We start from the raw sequence: 24,003 nt of genomic DNA on the forward strand, positions 1-24,003 counted from the left end.
CAAATTATACATAACATCATTGTGTGACACAGAGAGGGTTTCAAGCATCAGTGTGAAACCAAAATATGGCAGTTTTATGTTTCTACAGAGTATGTTGTGTTGTCATGAAATGATGAGGATATTATTATTATTATTGTTTTCTTACCACATAAGTCAGCACCATAGTTTCCTCACTTAAGATCGCACAAACAAATCAACATGTTAACTGACAGCGTTCTGGTCTTTTCCTTGCCTGAGGCTTGTTGAGTGCTGCAACAGCATAAGTTAATTTATTGTGAGCTGCTGCCTTGTCGTATCACACAGAGTTGCGATGCTTTTCCACTGGATGTTGTGAACTTGGTGGTGTGTGCCAAAGCACTGGATGTATGTAAAGACTGAACAAACCCTCTGTGACATCACCCAGAGGTTTCCTGGAGAGCGGTTTTGAAGCTCAATGGAGGTGGCACTGGTCATCGCCAATCTAGGCAGTGCCAGGCTCCTCCTCGTAACTCCCAGCTAAATATAACCCGGAGGCCTGCGGGGATTGACTTACATTGACTTACTTCTGGAGCCAGCCTCAAGTGCAATTTTTGGCACTTCTGCGTTGGCTCCATTTTTCAGGCTTGGATGTTGCCACTTGTGTCCTTCCAAATAAAGTATCAGCTTTTGTTATTGCTTCTGACGGGGTGGAGTCATTAGCTAATGTTCCCTTGAAAGTAGCTGCTAACATTCGCACCGTTGTCTCGGACGCTCTAGTCCTGACACTGACGCAACCATCAGTCTCTTTTTCTTCTGAGTGCGGCTTGTGATACTCCCAGTACACCCGATCCTGGAGCAGTTGTTTATATTGTCATCAAACCTTTCCGTTGTTTTTGCAGGAACTAGAAAGCTAGCAAACTGCTACACAGATAAAAAAAGCCAGAAGCACGAGCAAAAGAAATGTGCCTTGCCGATACGTATCAATTAGGTCCATCTTCACACCTCTTTTATCAGCTGCAGTTCATAGTAATGAATTTTGACAGCACCTAATATCATGTTCTGCACACAAGAGCGCTCCTCATTTGTTTAGTAGGAACCTTTTCTTTTAAATTTAACAAGTTAATTTCCTCTTCTTTAATAAGAGCCACACATCGGTGCACCTTAAAGGCCTTTCCATCTGTCTGTCAACTGTCACTTGCACATCAATAAGCTGGAGGGCTGGGAGAGATGTGTGTGCGCGCGTGTGTGTGCGCATATGCGTGTTTATGTCTGTGTGTGTGTGTGTGGGTGCAGGTGTGTGTCCGGTGCTTGCGGACATCACGCTGTTGCCATGATAAACCTGTGACAGCTGTCATCCTGCAAGCAGTGCTCTCTCCCACGCTGTGGACACAAAAACAGACACACACTCTCACACACGCAAACACACCCACACACATGCATGCATGCACTGCGTCATTGCTCCCCTGCAAATGTGATGGGGTCTCAGAAGGACATGGTTCAGGGTGTTGGGTCATTTACAAAATGACTGTCCAGCTGTGGAATGAATGTCTGTCTGAATAAGTGAGTGGTCTGTCTGTCAGCGCCCGTCTGTCTGTCTGTCTTTTTGTCTGACTGACTCAACAACCTGTATTAATCTGTTGAAGTGAATTGTTGATGAATTAATAATGATTTTTTTTTGTACTCCATTGTCAGCATATCAGCAGCTACAGTTTGGAACAATACACAATTTATTTTTTAGGAAGCGTACAACTCCAGCCTCTTGTCAGCGCATTTTGACACAGGCAACATTTCTAAGGAGACAAACTACTGATAACGTGTATTGTTCCCAACTTCCCTGATCTATTGAAAAAGAAACTGAGTTGATCTTGAGATTAATTTCAGACCACGTATTTTGTTTCATTCCGTTCCTCGTTTTCCTATCTGGTTCAGTTTGTGCCAACCCCTTTTGCCTCCTTCAATTTGATTCTCTATTTTTTGTTTGTCTCTGTTCTGTTCTATTTATGTTCCCCTGTTAGCCTCTATGTATTTCCTGTCTCTACTCAGTGTTCCGTCCAGTTTCTAATATCTTTTGCCAGTGTTTCTATTCATTTCTATTGGTTATCATCTGTTGCTAGATGTGAGTCTTGGACCACAGTTATTCTCTTTGCCCCTCCTGTGGGTGGAGTCTGGCTTGGTCTCTACTTTATCTCTGTCATTTGTACATGCATCCCCCAAGGCGGCGCCGCCTGGATGAGCCCGAAGGATGTGCATGTATGCCTGACAGTGCCTGTCTACACTCCTATAAAGGATGTGTCTTTTTCAGCTTATCAGTGAGTGCAGTTTAAGGACAACACGCACCTGGCACTTTTCTGTCTGCTCTAAATACTGATCATATCAACATGTGTGATGTGTTGTAGAGTAACATAAATCATTCTAAATTGCACTCACTGGTGTGTAGGAAAATACATGTCCGCTATAAGAGTGTGTTACATGCAGTATTGCCTATGTTATGTATTAACTATAAATTATACAGGTATAATTTATACCGTGTTTACAGTTGGACTTGTACGCTCTCAGAAAAAAAGGTTCAACATTGCATCTTTTATCACTGGGGCTCTGGCTGGGCTCAATTTGCTTTTGATAAATACAATTGAAAATGCAGAAATTCTCATTTTATATGGATATATATGAATTGATTGGGTGAAAAAAAATATATATTTAAAAAAGTGAGTTGAGCAATATTTTGCATTACAGCCAGCGCACCAGTGATAAATCAAGGTCCAATGTAGTACGTTTTTTCTCAGTGAGTGTATCTGTATAAATTATATGTGTATAATTTATGCCGTGTGCACAGCGCAATCCATGTGTCTTTATCTGTTACACAGTAATCAGTTTCAATTATATAGTTCTATCAATCAGATGTGATCAACAATTAATGTAGGAAATCGGGCAAATCTACCGTCACATCTGTTCTGTGTGTCCAGAAACAAATTGATCTGACAGACTGACTCAAAACCAGCCAATTGGGAAACAGTCGAACCTAAATTTCCTTGGTGGTGATTGGAGGAGACGAGAGCGGAGTGATTGGAGGAACTTAGAACTGGAGGAGAGGACAGTAGCTCTGAGTGTGACAGGAACTGCAGCCTAACCCCTAAACCCCACCCCTAACGCTAACTGGCCATACGAATGCCATTCTATGAAATTACTGGCTTAAAGGCAGAGAACTGAGAGTCCCTATAAGTACGCTGTACATGCTATTTTTCATATCCAGTAAAAGTGTGATGTGAGAGATTTTTTTAATAATATGGTTCGCTAATGACTTGTCATGATAAAGTCACCCATTTCTAACATTCAAGCCACAAAGTAACCTTCAGTTGAGAGCAAAGAGTTTACCAGTAATGCTAAAATTAAGAAGAAGAACCACCTACTAAAGGGAGAGAGCTGGGGAGTTGGGCTGGCTGACCTGTAATCTACTAGAGTGCTTCTTAGGTGTAGGAAGAATGAGATCTGAAATGCTAATTTGGTAAATCCTTTGTGAATTGACTCACCCCAATCTTATATAGCCGTCAAAAATCATTCCAAAAGCAAGAAATTCAATTCTTTAAAAAAAAAAAAAAAAAAAAAAAAAAAAGTCCGCCCCTCGGTCCCTCCTCCTCTCCCTAACCCAGGTTTTCTATTTGTCACTCTGATTTGATTGACAGCTGAGGACACATGTGGGGGCACTGTGAGGGGCGGCAGTGGGGTGGTGACCAGTCCCGGTTACCCCGGCAACTATGGTAACCAAGCCGACTGTACTTGGACCCTATTGGCCGAACCTGGAGACACCATCTCTGTCATCTTTACAGACTTTCAGACGGAGGAAAAGTATGACTACCTGGAAGTGGAGGGCTCCGAACCACCAACCATCTGGTGAGTCACTTTATCCTTTTATTCGTACACGTGTTTGTCTGTCTGGTGCCGTCTTATCGACGCCGGGTTTTATATTTCCACTTGTGTCGGAACGATGAGTCAGCGTTAAGTTGCAGAAAAGGTGCAGGTCGCTTCTTGGTGAAAACTGAAAGCATGCAGGGGTGGATGGCAAGGTTTAAAAAAGGCTAGGTCGAATACAAAAAAGAAAAAAAATGCCTCCTTGAATAAAAATCCATTATTCAGTTCAACAAAATTCAGGCAGGGCAAAGTTTTGGAATGTACAGCAAGATGGTGATGCTGCTTTAAATCGGCACTTTCAAAAAAAAAGGAATGGGTTTGCTTGGCATTTCGACTCTGACATTTCTGCAAAGCCGGTGTAGTCATGTAGTCTCTGAGTTTATGGTACAATTTAACCACACTTGGAGTACAGTGATAAAAAGTTTGAATGGGTAATAAAAAATAAGTTAGAACATGAGTAGGAACGGGTTATAAAACGTAAACATTATTACAGGTGTGAGGTACAGATTTTATCTCCTGTTCTGGAAATAAAGCAGTTCCCTTCTCTCTCCCCTGAAAAATAAATAAATAAATAAAATGTCGCTGGATGACCTCCTCTGTTCGTGTAAGTGTGTCTGCACTGGTTTCACATATCACAGAGCAAAACACTGATTTGTACTAGTTAGACCTTTTACGACCCTCCATGTTTTCAGATGGTCCACTCATAACAATATTTTATTGCTGCGGCTGTTTATTGATTGTTGGCAAATTAGGGTATCGATCAACCATTTCTGTTGCAGTAACAAATTCGGATCTAATCATGGTTAGGGATATTAGCGTGTGAAATTGATTTGGATGTAATCACATTCAGGTAACTGCTTTTAAGGAAAGTGTTTCTACACGTGTGTGTGTGTGTGTGTATCTGTGTGTAGCTGCAATCACTCTGCCAGCGATAGAAGCAGTAGGATCTTGCTAGAAAAAGACAACTTTTCAATAATTTATCTTATTTGTTCCTGATCATGCTCTGCTGGTCACATTTTATCACACACACTTATTCACAGGCACTGACAGTGGCTCCCTGGAAATGATTTGAATCAAGCCGCATAATATATTATGGTCATACATATTCAATACTTATTTGAAAAGGGAAAAAAAAAAAAAAACAGATTGATGATGTTAGAATTCAACCTTTTACATGATAGATACTCATGCACCAAAGCCAAAACTACATAAATCACCAGACAGATAAAGATAAGAACAATAATTCAAAGAACATTGCCAGGTTTTTCTTTTGATTTATCATGTAATACTTTTTTTATTTGACCTTTAACACTGCCCTGGTCTTGGACATAATGGAAGCAACACACATGCAATAAGGCACCAAGAAAACTGGCCATACATTGAATGTTGAGATTCTCCAGTGATATGCTCTAAGCATAAGAACTTGGCCTATAAAATGAAATGTCTTTTATAATGGCCACATATTCACAGTGAGAAGAAAAAAACAAGTTTTAGACCAAATCAATGCATTTGTAAAACATTTTCATAAATCAGATTTCGGGCATCAAGGCTTAATTTTGAGCTGAGGACATACACAAACCCTTACTGCTCTAGTATTTACAACCAATATTTATTGCTCAGATTTAGATTGTTGGCCTTTGGGGTGAAATGTGTCGGTGGCTGCTAGTGTGTGATTTACCCTGGCTGGTGTCTTGGCCCATGTGATGTATTGCTGTTTAGTTATTTGCTCGATGAATTAACTCTGGAGTCCCATATGGTGCGCTAAGGTCACCGTGTTGATGTCCTCATACCGTCACGAGTCTCCTTCAGCGCCAGCTTTACAATCCCGCAGTAGTTTTGTTCTGAGAGGAAAGTTATATTCCAACATAGAGCCTGGAGCTAAACTCATACCAACATGCCCTGATGTTGTTAATAATGTAGCAGCTAAACTGACCCTTTTATAGAGATGCCTTTGAGATCAGTGGTTTCTAACAACATAAAGAGTTCAAGCACACTATTGTAAATGTAATACATTGTGAATGTACGCTGGGAAATCAATAGGGACTTAGCATGGACCGAGATCTCTGAGGAAGCGCGTTTCACAGCAGACTCTTCTAAGGTCAGAACTCCCTGCTGGTTAGGTATAAGTGGCTACTGATAGTATAATCTATGTTTGTCATCTGTATTTGCACATTGGAACAACATGGCACATGTTTAGTATAGTATAGGCTGAGAAACTAATCAGTGGCGTTTCAGATGCTGAAGTCATGTCAAATTTTGCTGCTTTTGTCAGTTTATAGTCTTCGGAAATGTATACCTAACTAGCTTATTTTGCTTTGTGGCTACAAAAAGAGAATTTTTTGTCCTCATCCAGGAAGTCCTAGACTGCCTTTGTCGGTTGGCAACATGTCATCCCTCTTCCAGATCCAGAGGGAGTTGAAGTTAGCTGCAAATTAGGTGGAGTTGATTCTCTAGTTAGGTTAAAAAAGAATGGAAACCGATCACATCAATTCACATGCACCGCTGTGTAAGCCTTGTTCTGTGCTTAAACGCTTGTTTGAATGTGCATTCATAATTAAGCGTGTGTCACATTGATCTAATGTCATGTACTGTGTGGTGTGTGTTTGTGTGTTCATGTGCACATTAGCATCAGTCCTCTTTGGTCTCATGATAATTCCTGAAGCTTGATATTGACAAAAAAGTCACTCTGTAAACAAGACTTTTCCCATGCCCCTACTTTGTAAACATCCTTTATTTATCTGTCTTATCAGAATGATTATGATTACGGAAGGACGAGGCACATTGAAATGACATTAGAATAAGTTGAACAGGAAGCGTCTTGTTAAATTATAACTTAGCAGTTCGTGAAAGCCGTTTTAGCAACCAGCTATCTCTGTCTAATCTGTTAAAACATATTAACCAGCGAAGATTATATTGTCAAAGAGGATCCTGAAGGACATTTTACCCTTCACTAAGAACGGTGCAAATTACAGGAACATTCTTCTGAGGTAATCTTGATGACAGACTTACACCAGTGACTGCCATTAGCACTGCTAGCATTCAGCAGACTGGAAATCAGGCCATCTGTTTCTGGTTAAATTGACAGGAGTTTGATAGCAGTGGTTTTTTTCTTTGTAAATTATGTTTTCCCAAGGCCTTTTTCAGGTAACACATGCACATTACAAAACCTGGCCAGATGCTGTATTCATGACAAAGAGAAATTCATTATATTTTATTATTATAATTCACAATTTTAGAAAGCCGTAGATGCCATCCCTTTTGGAGCTGACCCATGGCTGTCATAGCTGCCCCAAACAGCCATGCCAGTAGAGCTGATGTACAACGTCTGCATTTGTGTAGGATGCTTCCCAGATAAATTCAAATTCAAAGCGCAATTCCAACATGAAAAGAAACGGAGACAGATAAATATTCCAAAGCCAGCTCACAGATGCATTGGAGGATGACTTGGGTAATCACAGTGCCCCTGAGAAGACTCATAACTTCATTTCAAAACAGCATTATAGGCTGTGGGGGAAGTGTGCAAATGAGATCTTTATTTATTGTTGGAGCAATGAACAACCAGATGATGTGAAATAAAAGGAAGCTTGCGTTCATGAGGAGGTTCAAACGCTATACTGTTCAAGAATCAAGGTATCAGCGGCAGCAGTGTTTTTACACACCTAAAATAGTTGAAAATGTATTACAAGAGGTGTGATACATGTTGCTTTTTTCACTAAGGCACAATTGGCGTATACACATACATATGAATGGTCAGGTTGACCTTAAATTGCTGCATTAGCTCTTGCAAAACTTAATCTGCTGCCCCTTTTGTTGCGGGATAGTCTATAAATACCAGACCATCTGCCTGATTCTTTAGAAAACGCCCCACACCGCCAGCTGCTAATATACTTGTTTCCACTTCAAATTTATAAGAGAAGCTAGTAGCTAAAATGCTAATTTCCAATGGCAATTAACAGAGAAAGCTAATGGCTTATTTTCTAATGCGTAAGTGTGTGGAAGAATTAGTTATGTGTTTATCAGTTGCTGCAGGGCTGTCAACAGCAGTTTCACACACACGCACGCGCACACACACACACACGGACATACACGGGTGTTCATATGCAAAGTAACACACTCGCACAATCACTACTCACGCACATTCACAAACACACTCAGAGACACTCATACAGACACTTGTGTCTCATTAGTATGCAGAGAGGTGTGCTCTCGCCTATGAGAGAAGTGTATCTCCGTGAGCTAAATGCCTGTAATCCCAGCCTCAACACTACACACACTAATGCACACATATTTTATATTTTGTTGTTTCAGAATCAGTTGCCCTTGAAACCATGTAGAGCATCTTAAATAGAGTGATCTCACCTCTTCTCTTCATCTCTCCATCATCCATCCATCCATCCATCCATCCATCCATCCATCCATCCGTAAGCGTGCCTGTCCATTCATTTGTTGCTCTCTCCTCTTCCTTACATGCCACTCTACATAACTACTGAATATAGTTTACTGTTTAGAGCCCTTAGGCGCCCCTACTTGACAGCCTGTCACACAATCCACTGTAATGGTGACTAGGCTTTTCCAAGTCTGTCATTTACCAATCTCCTGCTTGTCTAGGAATTGTTTTTTAGGACCACTAAAAATTAATTTGTCAGATTTGCCCGGAGTCATATCACTGCAGGCAGCCCGGTTTAGCAGACAGTTAATTCTACCCTGACGCCACAGCGTGACTCTTGATATTCGCGAACACACACATTGCTCAGTATGTGCAACATGCATTCTTGAATGCAACAGAGAAATATGGAGCTGCATAATAAACCATTAGATCATACTGTGTTCTTGATCTGTGCCATTAGGAATTTAATTAGACTTCTAAAGTATATATCAACAGCAATCATACATGGAAAAGTTTGCATCGCGGCATAATCCCTGAAATAAGATAACTGATAACTGGCATTTTTATTGATTAAAGTCACACTAAAGGAAGAAAACATGTGGCTTAAACTCTGTCAGTCTGCTCCATTGTAATCTTAATGTAGTCCAATAACTAGGAAGCAGAAGTAGAAATACTACCTTGCAACATTTCTAAGTAAGTGAAAAACATCTAAGTACGTTATGACTGGAGGAGGTTCATGTTTTCCCAGAGAAATAAGCCCAATTTCTCCAGCATCATCAATCAGAATTTCCTCATTTCGTACAGTGCTGAAATTTCAACTGTTTTGTTTCTGCTTGGCTCAGCTCGACTCCCCGTTGTTCTGGGTTGTTCTTATTCTATGCAAACATCATAACGCATCGCATGTTTGCGTGTGAGTTTGCATAAGAGAGACCTGCTCTGCTCAAGGCATTAGCATTCGTTTGAGATAGGAAAGGAGCAGAGTGTGTACAAGACAAAGAGAGGGTGTGGGTACAGGTGTGTGTGTGTGTATGTGTGTGTGAGTGATGTTATGCTTGCCGAGTGCTAATCAATGCTGCTGGCAGAGAGGATGCTGGGATAGCGGCACCATCCCGAATCGGAAATGGAGTGGTGACCTTGAACACGAACACACACCTTTTCTGCTTCTCACTCACACACACTACAAACAAAGACACACGTATCAGATTATTTCAAAGACTCAGGGAAACACACAGAGAGGCGCACCAAGCTCTAATTTTTGTCATAACCCAGTAATGAGTTCGACCCTGGTTGAGAAACACCTTTGTGGCTTAAAAGTACTCCGTGGAATTCTTAAACCACTATTAGCATTTGCATGTTTGTGTGTGTATCTTGTGCTAGAAATTGCCATGAGAGACTTTATTACCAGGGGTTCTGCAATATTCCACTGGTTGAGTATAAAAGTACCAAGAAAAGCGAACCAATATACGACAAGGTAACATACAGTTCAGGTTTCTGAATTTCCAAACATATTTTCCAATGCTTAATGCGGTTATGAATACATGTGACACTTCTGGATAGGCCTGAAGAATATGTAAAACTTTCTAGCGAGAGAAATCTGAGGAAAATCTGAAGAAATCCCCAAAAAATGTCAAAGACAAAACATTGAGACAGTTGTGGAAATAATACGTAACCATGCAATAAACAGAAGTCAAACGACTGATAATTTCATAATAAATAAAGTTGATTACTTCACAACAACAGCACAGGGATATGCACAGATTAGCCACAACATTAAAACCTCCTCCCTTACATTGTGTAGGTCCCAATCGTACCGCCAAAACAGTTCTGAATAACTGAGGCATTCACACAGAACATGTAAGAGTGGACTGTAGAGTCTGCTTCCAGGATATAAGTAGCATTGACTTGTGTAGGTTGCAGAGTAGGGCCTTTATGTTTCAGGCTTGTTCCGATACATTCTGTTGATCAAGTCGGATGGGATCCAAAGAGTGAGGAGGCCTTTATCGTCTTCCTCAAGACTGTGGTGCAGTGTATTTTGTTCCATAGTTTTGGCCCCCTGCTGTCAGGGTTTGCCGTCGCCATAAGGGTGTGCTTGGTCTGCAGCATTGTTCACGTGGTGGTACCAGTCAAAGTAAATTTACATAAATCAGGACCCACGTTTCCCAGAAGAACATTTCATTGTAATGAGATCATCAGTGTCATTTACTTCATCTGATGATCATTTTAATGTTGTGGGTGATCAGTGTATTTGACAATGAGTGAGCCATCGGTGCTTGTAGTTAACGTGACTACCAAGAGTAGTCCTAGCCACAGAGGGGATGGGGATTAGCAAGTCTGTTTAGAGACAGCAACAACTCACAAAGTCAGTTCATAGTGCAGTGAGGATCACTTGCTAACATCCCGGGAGGCTCCAGAGGTCTTGTAGAGTCAGAGCTGTTTTGGTAAGGGACCAACAGCATATTGGACAGTGGCAATCATAGTGTTTTGGATGATCAGTGAATCTTTATAATTGCGTTACTTGTGGGTGGGTGGGTTACCATATATTAGTGCTGTTACAGTTACTTGAGGAAATTAGCATTTAAAGCCTCTAAACAACTGTAGTAGGCAGAGTATCTTTGAAGAATTGTATCTGCAAAGACATGGCTTAGCCTGCAGCATTAAAATACGTTGAAGATGAATTTAAGAAAGCTTGAACCTCATTCTTATGGCTATGTTTTGTTTCTGGGCAAAAAAGAATTTCACTAACACAATAAAAAAAATAACAAAATGCATTAAAGGGGGATTGCTTTTTCAGATGTATTCTCTAATATTGGTAAACAAGGCCATAATTTCAACAGCACTGCTCTGATTAAGTGCAGCCAGTATTGTTGCATAGTGGTTGTCGTCATTCCGGTAGTGAAACATAGTGTAACGCCTCAAACACACAGAAAAACAGACATTTTATGGTGTTATTCTTTCTTTTTCCCAAAATGAACTGCAGCAAATCGCATCAACCGCCTGTTTGAGAGTCACAGAGGACTCCAGAGAATCCATTAGCAGCCACATTGATAGGCCAAACGACTCTCATAGAGAGGTTGTAAACAAGTTCATGATGCAGACTGTTTCCCTCTGAATCTCTTTGCAACATTGGGGCTTATAGGTTATAGCAGTGACCTTCACACTGTTTCTCCAGGGCCATAAATTTTTAAATCCAATTTCTGGTGGCCCAAAGCATAATTTAGGTCTGCAGCGATATTGTCTACACAAATCCAGTACTTGATTAACCCACAACCTTTGTTAGGCTTTGAAACTGATGACTAAAGTGAGGTCTTATTTGCGGGAGCCAATATACAAGCGAGGAGAGGCAAAATGAGAGGACAGTGAGAGAGGTGTCATGGCGTTTTAGGGAGGCGGTGTCAGGTCACGCAGAAGAAGACAAGAGAGGCAAAGAGACAGGGGACAAGAGAGGAATGGCTAGAAAAGAGGAGCCGAAAAGGGCAATTGGGGTGACAACAGGAGCCAGGAGAGAAGAAGTGGAGATGAAAGGTAAGAAGGTGAGGTGGGGAGGAGACGAAAGTAGAGGCCTGGAAGCAGGGACACGGACTTGGGGAGATGAGAGCTGACAGGAGAAGAGAGGTGGAAAGAAGAATAAGAGGAATGGAGGGGGAGACGCGGGAAGAGAAAGCCATCAGAGGGACTCATGGGGGAGGAAAGAGGTTGTAGACAAAAAAGAGACAGAGCCACTGAGAGAGATTCAGAGATGCATAGAGGAACTTTAACTGACACCTACCACCTGTCTGTAAAGCTAAATGTGATCACGAGAATGCTTAAATTAAAGCCAAGCGTACATCTTAATCCACTGCTTCCTTCACTGAACATATACGGTAGAGAAGTGCTCGCTGCAGGTTTAAAATGTGTGGAGAACTGTGAAATTAACCGTATTATTCGGAGATTGTTCAGAGATGTAAACACCATACGCTAGCTAAATCTGTCCATCTGAATTCTTCCAGTCTGTTCTGCTTGCCCAATATATGGGAGTGTTAATTTTTAGAGCCACTGTCTTTTTCCCTGCTGGCATTAATGTTTCCAATCTGGACACGCTGCAGGATTCTTACATAGGAGCTCCTGGAAAAGGCCGACAATTAGCATTTCATGAGGCCGGTTTACTGCAATTACTGGTCGGCTATGGGGGGGCAAAAGCACATGACAATTAATTCAGTCAACACACACTATGCAAGATTGCATCAAGATGGGTATATTAAGATAAATCGTCTTCTGCTGTGCATGTAAACAACTTAATCGAATTACTCTTAGAATCAGAGTAAGGTTTATAATTAGATTAGTGTGTGATAATTAGATTATAGTGTTTATGCAAACAAAGTTAAACACATTCACGTGGGATTAAAAAAAAAAAAATCAAAATAGGTCATTTCCTCTCTGGCGCTTTGAGGCATCTTCAACTTTTGCTCTTTATTGCACCAAACACCATGACAGAGCTTAACCATAATTATCTTGTGTTTATATGATCTTTGTATTTTTAACTGTCATCCAAACTATTGCCGCTGGCTGGAAGAAATGCCAAAACAGATTTTTTTCTGGGTATAAAAGTGGGAAATGTTTACTCGGCAACTTACTTAATTTGTTTCGGCGACGGTCTCTAAAACTAAAATGTGAAAAATGCGCTGAATAGTCTGCTGGGTTGGCTTTTCTATTATGTGTCTGCCTTCTTAAAATAACAGAATATCTTTGTTAAATCACATATAACTTTTGTACCACAAAGCTCTACTTTTAGCAAAGGGCGTTTGTTAAAACAAGGTACGAGATGTTGCCGGACATTAATTAAAGCGGACAAGTGTGGTTACTATAGGGACTGTGTTTTTACAGGTCACTGTTACTAGACAGGGAAATTGGATATTTACTATTCCCAGAGCAAGTAACCTTTCCAGGTGTTGCTAAGCCAAACCCAAGAGGGCTAAAGGTTGAGGACCACTGGAGCACAATATGTAGTTCTGCCAGGCAGCCACAGCAAATTAATTCTACTGGCATAAATACGTTGTCTCTGCCATTTCCCTGCGCCAAAGCCAAACCGTGTGCATGAACACGTATTTATGTCTTTGTATGGTTCGGCTTGTTTGTAGTTATGCGGTATAATAATGATGAAAAAATTGCACCAGCACCTCCTCCTTGTCTCTGTCCCCCTTTTTCTCCTCATTCCCTGCTCTGATTACTGTGCTGAGCTGCGTGTTGGACACACACACAGACACACACTTGAACAGCCCTTTGAAGTGGTGTGAGAAAGTGAGGATTGGCCAAATGTCCTCTGTCTGATTGTCCAAAAGTCTGATGGGTCTTCACAACTGTAGCCGCACAAGTACACGAACGCACACACACAAAATCTCTCACAGGTATACAGTTTGAGCTGAAGCATGGAGACGCCTAAGTTTGCTTCTGGGAGAAGACTGAGCTAACAGAAAGGAGTGAACAAAGTGATGGAGTGTAAAACCTGGAGAGAGCAAGGGAGAGACGTAATCATTTGAAACTCAGCTTTATCACCCGGTACCTCAGCTTTTTGCCAAGCAGCTACTCAGCCTAGCAATCTAAAGACATGCTTTGTCTAGCTTGCATGGTAGTTATTCTGGCTTAAAACAATTAGATTTTATACCATATGTCAACAAACACAAGAAGTGTCATTGTGTTTTGCTTGAACTACCTTTACAAGCATAAATTATCTGCTTCTGCCTGAAAAAAAAGTATTTTCTTTAGTTGTTTCTAGTCAAATCTAATTATTTGTTTAGCCGCAAAATTGTGATCACCTCCTAAAAGTAGCTCTGTCAGAGCTTTAATTTAGCGTTATCACCATGCACACTGTAGGTTTTTCAGTGTCACAGTGGGTGCTTTGGTACATATATTTATTTTTAAGCAAGCGCTTCTTCGCTATTTATTCAGATGTGCTTTGAAGATATTTAATTGGCAAAAGTATGTAGACACCCGGGAAGGCTTTCTGGAACATTTTGGATCCTGGCTGCAAAGATATGTTCCTGTGCAGCTAGAACGGCATTAGGAAGATAAGGCAACGATAACCGATAATGAGGCCTGGCTCATCAGTGGTATACCAGTTCATCCAAGAGGTGTGGGATGGGGTTAATGTCAGGGCTTTATGCAACACCCAAGTCATAAAACTTAGTGCCAAAGTGCCTCATTTGGAGCCAAGGGCCTGAAAACAAACTATGAAACCTCTTCTCAGAAGTGTAGAACAGATTCTCTCAAAGTTAAATTCCTCGTCTCTAAATGTATGAAATATTAATGTCAAAGTGCTTTTTTTCCCACAATATAGTCCTCCGCCGCCGCTGCCGCCCCCGCACACTTTATTTCAGTCATCTGTTCTCCGTGTGAGCAAGCCAGTTTAAAAACACCTTGCTGCTCTGTGAAGAGGCGAGCAAGGAGGAGGAGAGAAATTTAGATGAGATAAAGGGAGGGGAGGGAGAGACAGAGCAGGGTCCTGTTGTGAACACTGATTACTCTCTGCCCATTTGAGATTGATGGAGAGTGACACAGCAGGCATGCTCACACAAGCACGAACACGCAGAAACACGCATCAGGCCGCGCGCAGATTCATAAATACACAACGTATATAAACAAACGTGCGCACAAACACAGAGGCACACACATACGGGGAACTTCTCTGTCTCTGATTGATGATGGCTCCACCAAGACTACATTCAGCCCAACACTCCAGCAGCGTGGCTTTGTGTGTTCATTTCTGTGTGTGCATGTGTGTATGAAAGTGCATTTTCCCTCTCTGTGAATGTTAGTGTGTGTGTGTGGCAGTTCCCACCTGTCTTAATTAGAGGCGGCTATTAAGACAGATTGCCTGATTAAGTAGCATTCCCCTTCTATCTAATGAATGCACACATGTGCACACGCGGGCAGACGCACACGTACGTGAACACAGAAAAGTTGGCGTTGGTTAGTGTGAACCACATGACAAATGTGTGTAGGAATTTTGCATGAAGAGCCATCCATAAGAGGTTGAAGCTCTAAATGTATAAGCCAGAGATCAAGTTGCCGGCGCCACGCTGTATGCCAATCTGTACGCCAATCTGTCATTTCTGCGCAAGATGCCACATGAGATCAGAATCACATTCGGCAGAACGTACACAGTGAGCAATTTGACAAACTGAGGAAGAATGAGCATGCACAGGAACATTAGACCTCAACTGCTTGATTGCACTTAGACCAGATTGAATACATCTTACAATAAAAGATTCAGTTCACTTTTATGAAATCAAAGAGAAGGCACAACATCCAGATTACACGACAGCATCAGCATCAACTTGTTAATGACACACTTGCACAAATACAGTAAATTAGTTGCTATTATTTCCAATAAACTCTGAGGAACGTACAAAAAGCACACAGCCCTACACTTGATTATACCATAATGTGTCCTGTCATGTGTTCAACACGGCAGAAAATGGCTGTCTTTACTTTAAATGTATTTTTTTTTTATGTTTTATTCATAAATTACCCACACTAAACTCTGCTCTATAGCCATACTGCTTTTGGTGTTTTGTGATTACATTCTGCTTAAAGATGAATAATTAACAAGCTAACAAACAAAGCAATGTACCTCTGTCAGTCCCAGTGTGTCATCCTCCCTCCCCTCACTACTTTCAATGCTCTCTCTCTCTCTCTTTCTCTCTCTCTCTCTCTCTTACTGTCTCACCTCCATCGATCTTTGCTTTCTTCAACACTCTTTCCACTCCTCTTTATTTCCTCCTTCTCTTTCATTCCCATACTGCCAGCTGAAAAGCTGGTTTGTATTTTTCTGAGAGGCACGGAGGATGGATGGGAGGATGGTAGACAGAGAGATGGAGAGAGGGGGAGATGCTCTTTTGGTCTAGTGTATTTAATCAATTATGTTCTCTCGCTCCCTCTGGCAACTCTCCACTTGATATTCTGTCTCCTGCAGACATACACGCACACATATAAATGGACACGCACACACTTGCTATTTCAGTATTTATTTATTTTTAACCTAGAATTGTTGTAGCTGGACATGAAACACAAGGCTTTCCTCCTCTTTCAATACCTTACCTGACAAGACCGATGACTCTCAGAAAACAATAGTAGTGATGTAACCTTGGAGAACATCTACAGGAACAGCCATTGTTGGTGGTTGATTGCTGACAGTGTCCTGTGAAGTTTCAAGCACCAATTATAAAACATTTTCTCCCTAAAGCCAGACTCAGACTGCAGGAGCTTTGGGCTGATTTATCCCCCAAACACCCCTTTGAACAATTGCAAGAAAAATCTGGTCAGGGACCTTGATCAGTACCAATGTTGAGAATTATCTGGTAATGTGAGGGATTCACAGACCCAGTCTTAAATTCCCAGACCTGCCTACCAACTTTTTATTGTTATATATAGTCTGGATGATTTTGAATATGCATATTTTAAAAAAGAAATAAAGAAACAATAGAGTGTACACGTCTACAAGAAGAAAGAACATCTAGCTAAAGAACATCAAGTTCCTCAAGCTAAAATTAGCTAGCTTACTAATAACATATATTAGATCTGAAACTTAAAGTCTCACCTCCAGTTCTCACTGAAGACCAGACAACCCATTTGAACCATATCCTTCCAAACATGTTCAAGTGCCACCAAAATTTCCGAGTCATTGCACCACAATCTCCATTGTGTTGACATCTGCTTCGCTATAAATATACTGGTGCATTACTCCTTCTGTCTCGACAGTATCCTGTAGTGTGTGGCGCCTTATTATTTTTAAATCCTATAGCCTGTGCATGAGAAAATCTATTATCTTACAGAGGGCTCTGGGGGCCTGGAGCTTACTCTCTGCTTACTCTCTGCTCAAATTGCCAGTCATTCGCCACGCACACCTACAGCCAATTTAGAACCACCAATTAACTTTACATGCATTTCTGTGGACTGTGGGAGTAAGCCAGAGTACCTGCAGAAAACCGACACAGTCAGAGAGAAAATGTGCAGACTACACACAAAATCGCCCTGGCTGGTTCAAACCCAGAACCTTCTTGCTGTTAGGTGACGGTTCAAAATAGTTTGGCCTTTTAAAACCCCTGTACTCTGGACCTGGCATTGAGGAACTATTGCATTGGGAGTTAAGGTACCATCCAACATGACCATTGTGCAAAAGGGAAATCTCAGCAGAGCAAGTAATATCTTCTGGTTTTCTTTTGTTTCATAATACTTGTCTTTTGACTATCTCCAAAGCCTCGTTCATGGCTCTTGATCTCTTCAGACATCTTGCTCTTTTTCTCCACACTTCCACTTCCAGACATTTCAAAGCGGTAGGATCTCTTAACAACAAGCTTTACCTGATGTGTTTAACGCCTCTGTCACTGTCAAATCAAAGAGTAGGGCACCCTCTTAGACCACGGTGTTCATTGGAGCCTATCTGAAGATGATCTATAATACCTCAGGGCTGCTCTGAAGTGCTTTTATAGCAGATATCTTGGGAGAACACTTAACAGTCACAGACAGAAGCCATCAGCATAGATGAATGGTTTAATAATGCATTACAAATTGCCCACACAGGGAAGACCAGCTAGCTTCTGAGCTATTGGCTCAGTATTAGGATTTCTGCTGCAAGCTTAATTTCCGGTTTTAATTATCCACGGCAGTAGTTCGTAAGCACACATGGTCATTTTTCTTCTTCCTCCTATGTTCATGCTTGGGACCTGTGCAGAAGCTGTGCTACCTCTTAAAAGTACTTGGTAAGACAAAGAGTGCTAGGAGGAGATGCTTCCAGATAGTATAGGGATATAGACTGGTGACGTTTCCATCTGCTGCTCCAGGAGAGATTTTTCTAATTATACCTTCATCTTGCAGCACGGAATTGTGAAGTGCTTACAGCGCACATAGTTAAATATTTTAACTTCACACACATGGACTGTCTGAATAGACTTACGGTTAAATTCCTGTTTTAATATTAGAACAGACTGAATATGCTCACGGCGTACTCTGGGTAATAATGTCATAGCAGGAAGAGAAAAAGGGGGCTGTAAACATGAATAATAATGTGCATTACAGAGTGAGTGAACATGTAAAAAGGCACATAAAAGAAAGGTGAAGAAATGAAAAGAGAGGAGGAGAATAAGTTAAAGGAACTGGAGTGTTTCTTTACTTTTCTCCCTGCACTGCGTTCTAGTGCAGGGCCAATTTACAGTCTTCTTAGTGCTCAGATTATGCTTCTCCAAAAGGACACGTAAATGTCTTGTCAGACAAATGCAGAGAAGTTTTTTTTTTTTTTGCGGGTAACCATAAGTCACACAGGCTCCGAGAGAAGTTGACATGCACGCTTTCTAAACCTCAACAACTCATCATATGGACAGGAACCCGCGTGACAAGCAATCCATATACAGCGTATCCAAGCAAGCAACCTCCATACTTTCTGCTTACGTGCACTAGATATACATAGGATTATTAAAGTAAACAAAGAAGAAATACTTTATAGAGACTCAAAGAGCAAGACCCTAATGACACAGGTTGGCTCAGGCTATTGGGAAAAACACTACTTAAGATTGTATTTACTAAAAGTAAAGCAGGGATGCTAAGTATTTTCTTCCACATATATAGGACCAATCAGATTCCTTCCTGATTTTGCAGCATGTTGGATAAGAACATCTGAAATGCCTGAAGCTTTTAGATAGCGCAGTAAATTGTGATTGTGACCATTTATTTGTGAGTCTCTTGGATAAGAAGATAGAGTCTGAGATAACTTGTCACTGTTGGCTTTAGTTAAAATTAGAGTTATTTCTTATGGCTCCATTGAGAGCTAATGTCTGTCATGTTTCAATGCCTGTTGTTATTATTATCAGATATGAATCATACTTTGTGTACAACAGAGACAGATAAATACCTAATCATTTTGATATGGCATCTCAGGAAACTTGCCAATAAATGGATTACGTCACGTATTGACATTTGAAATTTCAAATGTCTTGTGTCTTGGGTAAATCTAGGGATTGAATTTACTGTCCAGCCCAGCTAGAGGACTCATTCAGCATTGATTTGCTATATTGTGGTCAATTTAAATACCACTCGAGTAGTCTTTCTGAATATAATTTGCGAGGGTTAGACAGATGTCGGAATATGTACACTACAATGCATTGTTGTTAATAGATTAAGACAAATAGATTTAACAATAAACAGTGATATTGTACTTTTTTCTACAGTCTATTTTTTTCCAAGTGCATCTAATTAAATTAATTCATTGAGCAGTATTAATGATTCAGCCCCAACAAATTAGCCATACACAATGCCTTTACTTTTCCCCAGAGTGATGCAGTACGACTAAGGACATGTTCTTTATGTACAGTATGTTGTTCACCTACATCCCCAGCTGTGTGTTTGTATTGTTGTGTTGGCAGTCCATGTACGCCTGGGTCTGTGAAACCACTGTGTATCCTGTGTGTGTGTGGGTGTGTGTGTGTGCGTGTGTGAGAGAGACTAATAGCAGACATCAGAGAATCCTACTGATCTAGGGCACAAGGTGACCCCCTCTCTGTTCACTCACAAACACACACACGGACACACTACCTAAAACACCGGCTCAGCATTCCTGTGCTCCACTTTTTACCACTGTTATTAGAGGCTACCGCTGTTGGATGGTGTATACGCTATAATGCCGCTATTGATGTGTATGAGAGCACGCGCTGGTGTGTTTGTATGTGTGTTGATATTAATGGGCTGCGGTTCATAGAGGGAGACAAGCGGACATAAGAGGGCGGTCTATTTCGCTTTTAACACCATTTGTGTGTGCGCGTCTCAAATGTGAAGTTGCTAAAAATATCTGTATGAAAATGTAATGGGAAGAAAACAGGACCTGTTGGTCCACACTACAAGATGAAACCACCATACATCAAAGAACTAATGTATAGAAGTGGGGTTGTTGCCAGCAGATTGTTTTTGAAGTCTTGCAAGAACAAGGGTGTTTTATGTGTCAAATGCAAAGCAGTCACCTCCTCTAATGTTGCCAGCAGTGACCTCACAGTCTTCACTCTGCCAACCACACAAGCCTTGTTCTTCTTCTCAGCCAATTAAGGAAACCTATCCTCGCCACTTGATGAAAGTGCTGCAAATTGAGTCCTATATCCTTCTGCTGTGAGCCATCAAAGCGTCAGTATTGGAGCTAATATTGTTACACTGAAGTCTGTCATTTATGTAGTTGGCATATTTGCATACAATATATCAGTCTGTTTGGTGCAATGTAGGTAAATAATGCAAGAAAAAGAATAATTATAATCATCCAACTGATGTCAGTTTCTGAGTTAAATCCCCCTGACCAACTGGGACTGAACTTTGTAAAAGAAATACTGTTGCATCCTGCTTCATTAAGTGAAAGTGTGGTACCCCTGAGCATGCAGTATATTTCCCAGTTACTCCACTGGAGCTGCAGAACTACACAGGTAGTATTGGCCGGTGAGGTCCTGACACTGTGTAATTCAGTCTGTGCTATTACAAGCACAATAGACTTTGTTCTCACTTCATCCGACACAGCGACTACACACAAAAAGACACACACAGATGTCTTTTGAACATACTATCTTTTCTAAACGCTCTGAACCACCCCCATTTTTTATTTTTATTTTTTTTTTACTTCTGGTGGTTGCAGTGACAGTTAACAATTACCGTGTGACTACCTTGGTTTACAGTTTGTTCTTTTGTGGAAAAAATTGTTTGACTGCCAAGTATTACTGTTTGTTCTCTCATAAAACAGCTATTACATGGGTACATATGTTTGCCCTCTAAGAGCTGTGCACACAAGAGGTGATGTGGCGACAAGAGACCATGAAATATTGATGAAATTCAGCAAGTTGCCACAATGATTGGCAAAATATAAGTGGGCAACACAGAGTGAGTAGCAAGTTAAACTAATCTCAACTTTTTGGTGAAACGGTTGAGGCAATGACCAATGGGAGGAACTGATACTGTGGCTTGACATATGAAACAAACACAAATATCCTTTGCGTCAGTGTTTCCGGAAATCCTTCATGACCACCATCCTCAACTTTGGTCCGTATTTTCTTTTCAGATAGAGCGTCTAGATGAGCTAGCTCTGTCTGCACACTAGCAGCATTTTAATGATCTGTTTGTCATTCAGGAAAAAAAAAATTTTGTCAGGAAATACATAAGAAGGTTCCCTCGGTCACCAGAGACTGGTACATGCGTTAGTGACCAACTGCCATGGCGACGGTTAAGTGCACATAGTGTGAAGCATGTCTGTGTTGTAGTTCCTGTGTTTTAAACATAATCAAGGTATATATTTTGTCGCTATATCAATAACACACAGACAGGGATGAATAAAATAAAATGAGAATCAAAAAAGTAAATAATAAAATAATGTCATTCTCATCAGAGAGATTTCCCGACTTATCGTCAAATCTACCGCATCCAGACGTTGCACACAGAAGCTTTTTTTCATATTGTCCTGCATGCAAACACAACATTGATTGGTGTAGCCATATATAATAGTCAACTTTAAGGTTTTACATTAGTACCCAGTCACAAGTTGAGTCTATTCTTGGTGGGTGGGGCCGATGCAGGGAGTATTAACCTCTCTAAACCGACTCAGTTCCCCTAGTAAGTTGTTAAGCAAAACATACCCACTTCAGTGAAGACCCTCTCAATACCCTTCATTGAGTCTTTCAGAGAGGAGAACCTTGACTATCCTACCCAATTCAGATTTACGTGAGGCAAGATGCCATTCTGCGTATTATTAAATTATATGATTAGGTGAAAATGAGGGTCAAGGTGAGTGAATTTATTTCTTCAATTAACCATGTCCTTTCTGTCTTTCTCCTAGGTTGTCAGGCAGTAACGTCCCTTCTCCGATCGTTAGCAACAAGAATTGGCTGCGGCTGCATTTTGTGACTGATGCCAACCACCGTTACCGAGGCTTCAGCGCACATTACCAAGGTAAGATGGGAAGCATGTGACTGCCTCCACCGAGATGATCATCTAAATGCACACACTCAAACCTAAAGTATGCATAGAATTCTCATTTATGATAAAAAGGACTCTATATGCATAGCATATACACATTTCTTTGTCTTTAATAGCACTTCTTTTCAAGGCTCTGCTTTTTTCTTTTCCTTTTTGCATTTTTTTGTGTTTCTGTCTGACAGTTTCTTCCCATCAACCCTCCCTCTAACTCCTTTTAATTACGCTTGTTGACTCCAATCGTCTCCTCTCTTCTGCATTTTCTCCCACTGTCTTCATCTTTCTGCGTCTCCTCCTCTCTTTCCCTTCCCTCTGTCTTGCTCTTTTAGTCTTTCTTTGTCTCTCGGGTAACTGCTCATAGGCATACAGTTAGATTTCTTTGACACGAACCCTAACTGGTGGAAAACATTCTGAAATTCATTTGGCAGCGTCCGTGTCTCCCAGCAGCGATAATGAGAGCTGAATGTGTGGAACAACTGCACAGACAGGCTGGAACAGATAGCATTTTTATTTATACTTCTTACTCTCCAGTGTTCAGTTTTGTCTCCGATCGCCTCTTTTTCTTAAGTGCATGAATCTTAGCAAAGTTAGTGCTAGTTGCAATCAGCATCGCAAGATACACATTTTCATATTTTGCTAATTTCTTGACTAGAGGTCTATAGTTCACCTGCTGCGAAGTTGCAAACACTGTGTGATGAAAATTCAGTATGCTGATGTTTAATTAATCACCAATCAGCTCCACTTTCATCAAAATCTTAGTAATATTTCATGTGTTTTTATTGTGCTAAAGTATAAATGGTGTAAAGTAAATTCATGGAAACAGTAGAGCGTGGCTTCCTCCATGCGCTGGTGCACTGGTCTGAGTGGGCAGGCGGCACAAGCCTAAATCTTGGTCATGCTTGACACCAAAATTGCACTGTGCCACTTGATTATTACTGACACACTCCCCGCTGCGCCTCGCTTCTTATTTCAGCACATTCAGGTTCACAGCAAGTCGCCAAAATACCAAGCACACTCGGGCGAGAAAAATAAGGTGGGCTCCACCTATCCAAAATGCCAGCTCCCGGGAGCAGTGCTTTTGCACCGTGTGCTGTTTAAAAAAAAAAAAAAACTGGGTGCTGCTGGTATAGTCTGTGGAGAGGAACACATTTGTGTCAGCGTTAACATGTCACAAAAACACACAGAAGAGTCAGCATAGGTCTGAAATGACACTCTCATACCCACTCGGTGATGCAACGTCTTTCATAGAGCTAATTCCTGTTTTCCTGCCTTCCTACCCTCCTTGTCTTTCTGTCACCGTTTTCCATACCCAGCGGTGTATATTTTTCAGAAGCGCTGATAAACACTCGTCTTTCAGCTGTAATCATGGTCATTTGCTCATTTTTGTGGGGGCTTTTGACAGCGTCTGTACAGCTATCAAACAATATCATGTCATGGTCACCGTGTATTTTCCTGACAGGAAAATATAGCATGAAACTGGCTTTGGAAGTGAGCAAGCGTTTAGATTGACAACAACCAACTCAGTGTTGAAATATTGTCTCATAGCTTGTAATTTAAAATATTTCCAACCCTTAACTAAAAGTGTAATGAATTACATAAACCTGTCTGTGTGTACAGTACATACGGTTGCTACGTAGATTTTATATTTGATTTAGAACTCGTGAAGAACAAATTAATTAATTCAGCTGTTAATGACATTTAGTGCTCATTACAATTATTAACTTTAAATATTTAAATATTTAAAAAAATGATTTCTTTATGAACTTATGAATGCATTACTGCACTGGTCG

At 40.9% G+C, this 24,003-nt stretch overlaps 1 protein-coding gene across 1 annotated transcript in view; it reads left to right on the top strand.

Annotated features, from left to right (window-relative positions):
* The window catches only part of csmd3b (CUB and Sushi multiple domains 3b), a gene marked incomplete at its 5' end in the record, with an annotated part of 336,937 nt that overhangs the window by 177,534 nt on the left and 135,400 nt on the right, over positions 1-24,003 (top strand). Inside the window, 2 exons of the mRNA XM_084563441.1 lie at positions 3,639-3,846; positions 22,077-22,189. Coding sequence (XP_084419567.1) covers positions 3,639-3,846; positions 22,077-22,189 — 321 coding nt within the window. The remainder of the gene's footprint in view (positions 1-3,638; positions 3,847-22,076; positions 22,190-24,003) is intronic.

Source organism: Chelon labrosus (genome assembly GCF_963514085.1).
Source record: "Chelon labrosus genome assembly, chromosome: 16".
In the NCBI taxonomy this organism is placed as follows: Eukaryota; Metazoa; Chordata; class Actinopteri; order Mugiliformes; family Mugilidae; genus Chelon; species Chelon labrosus.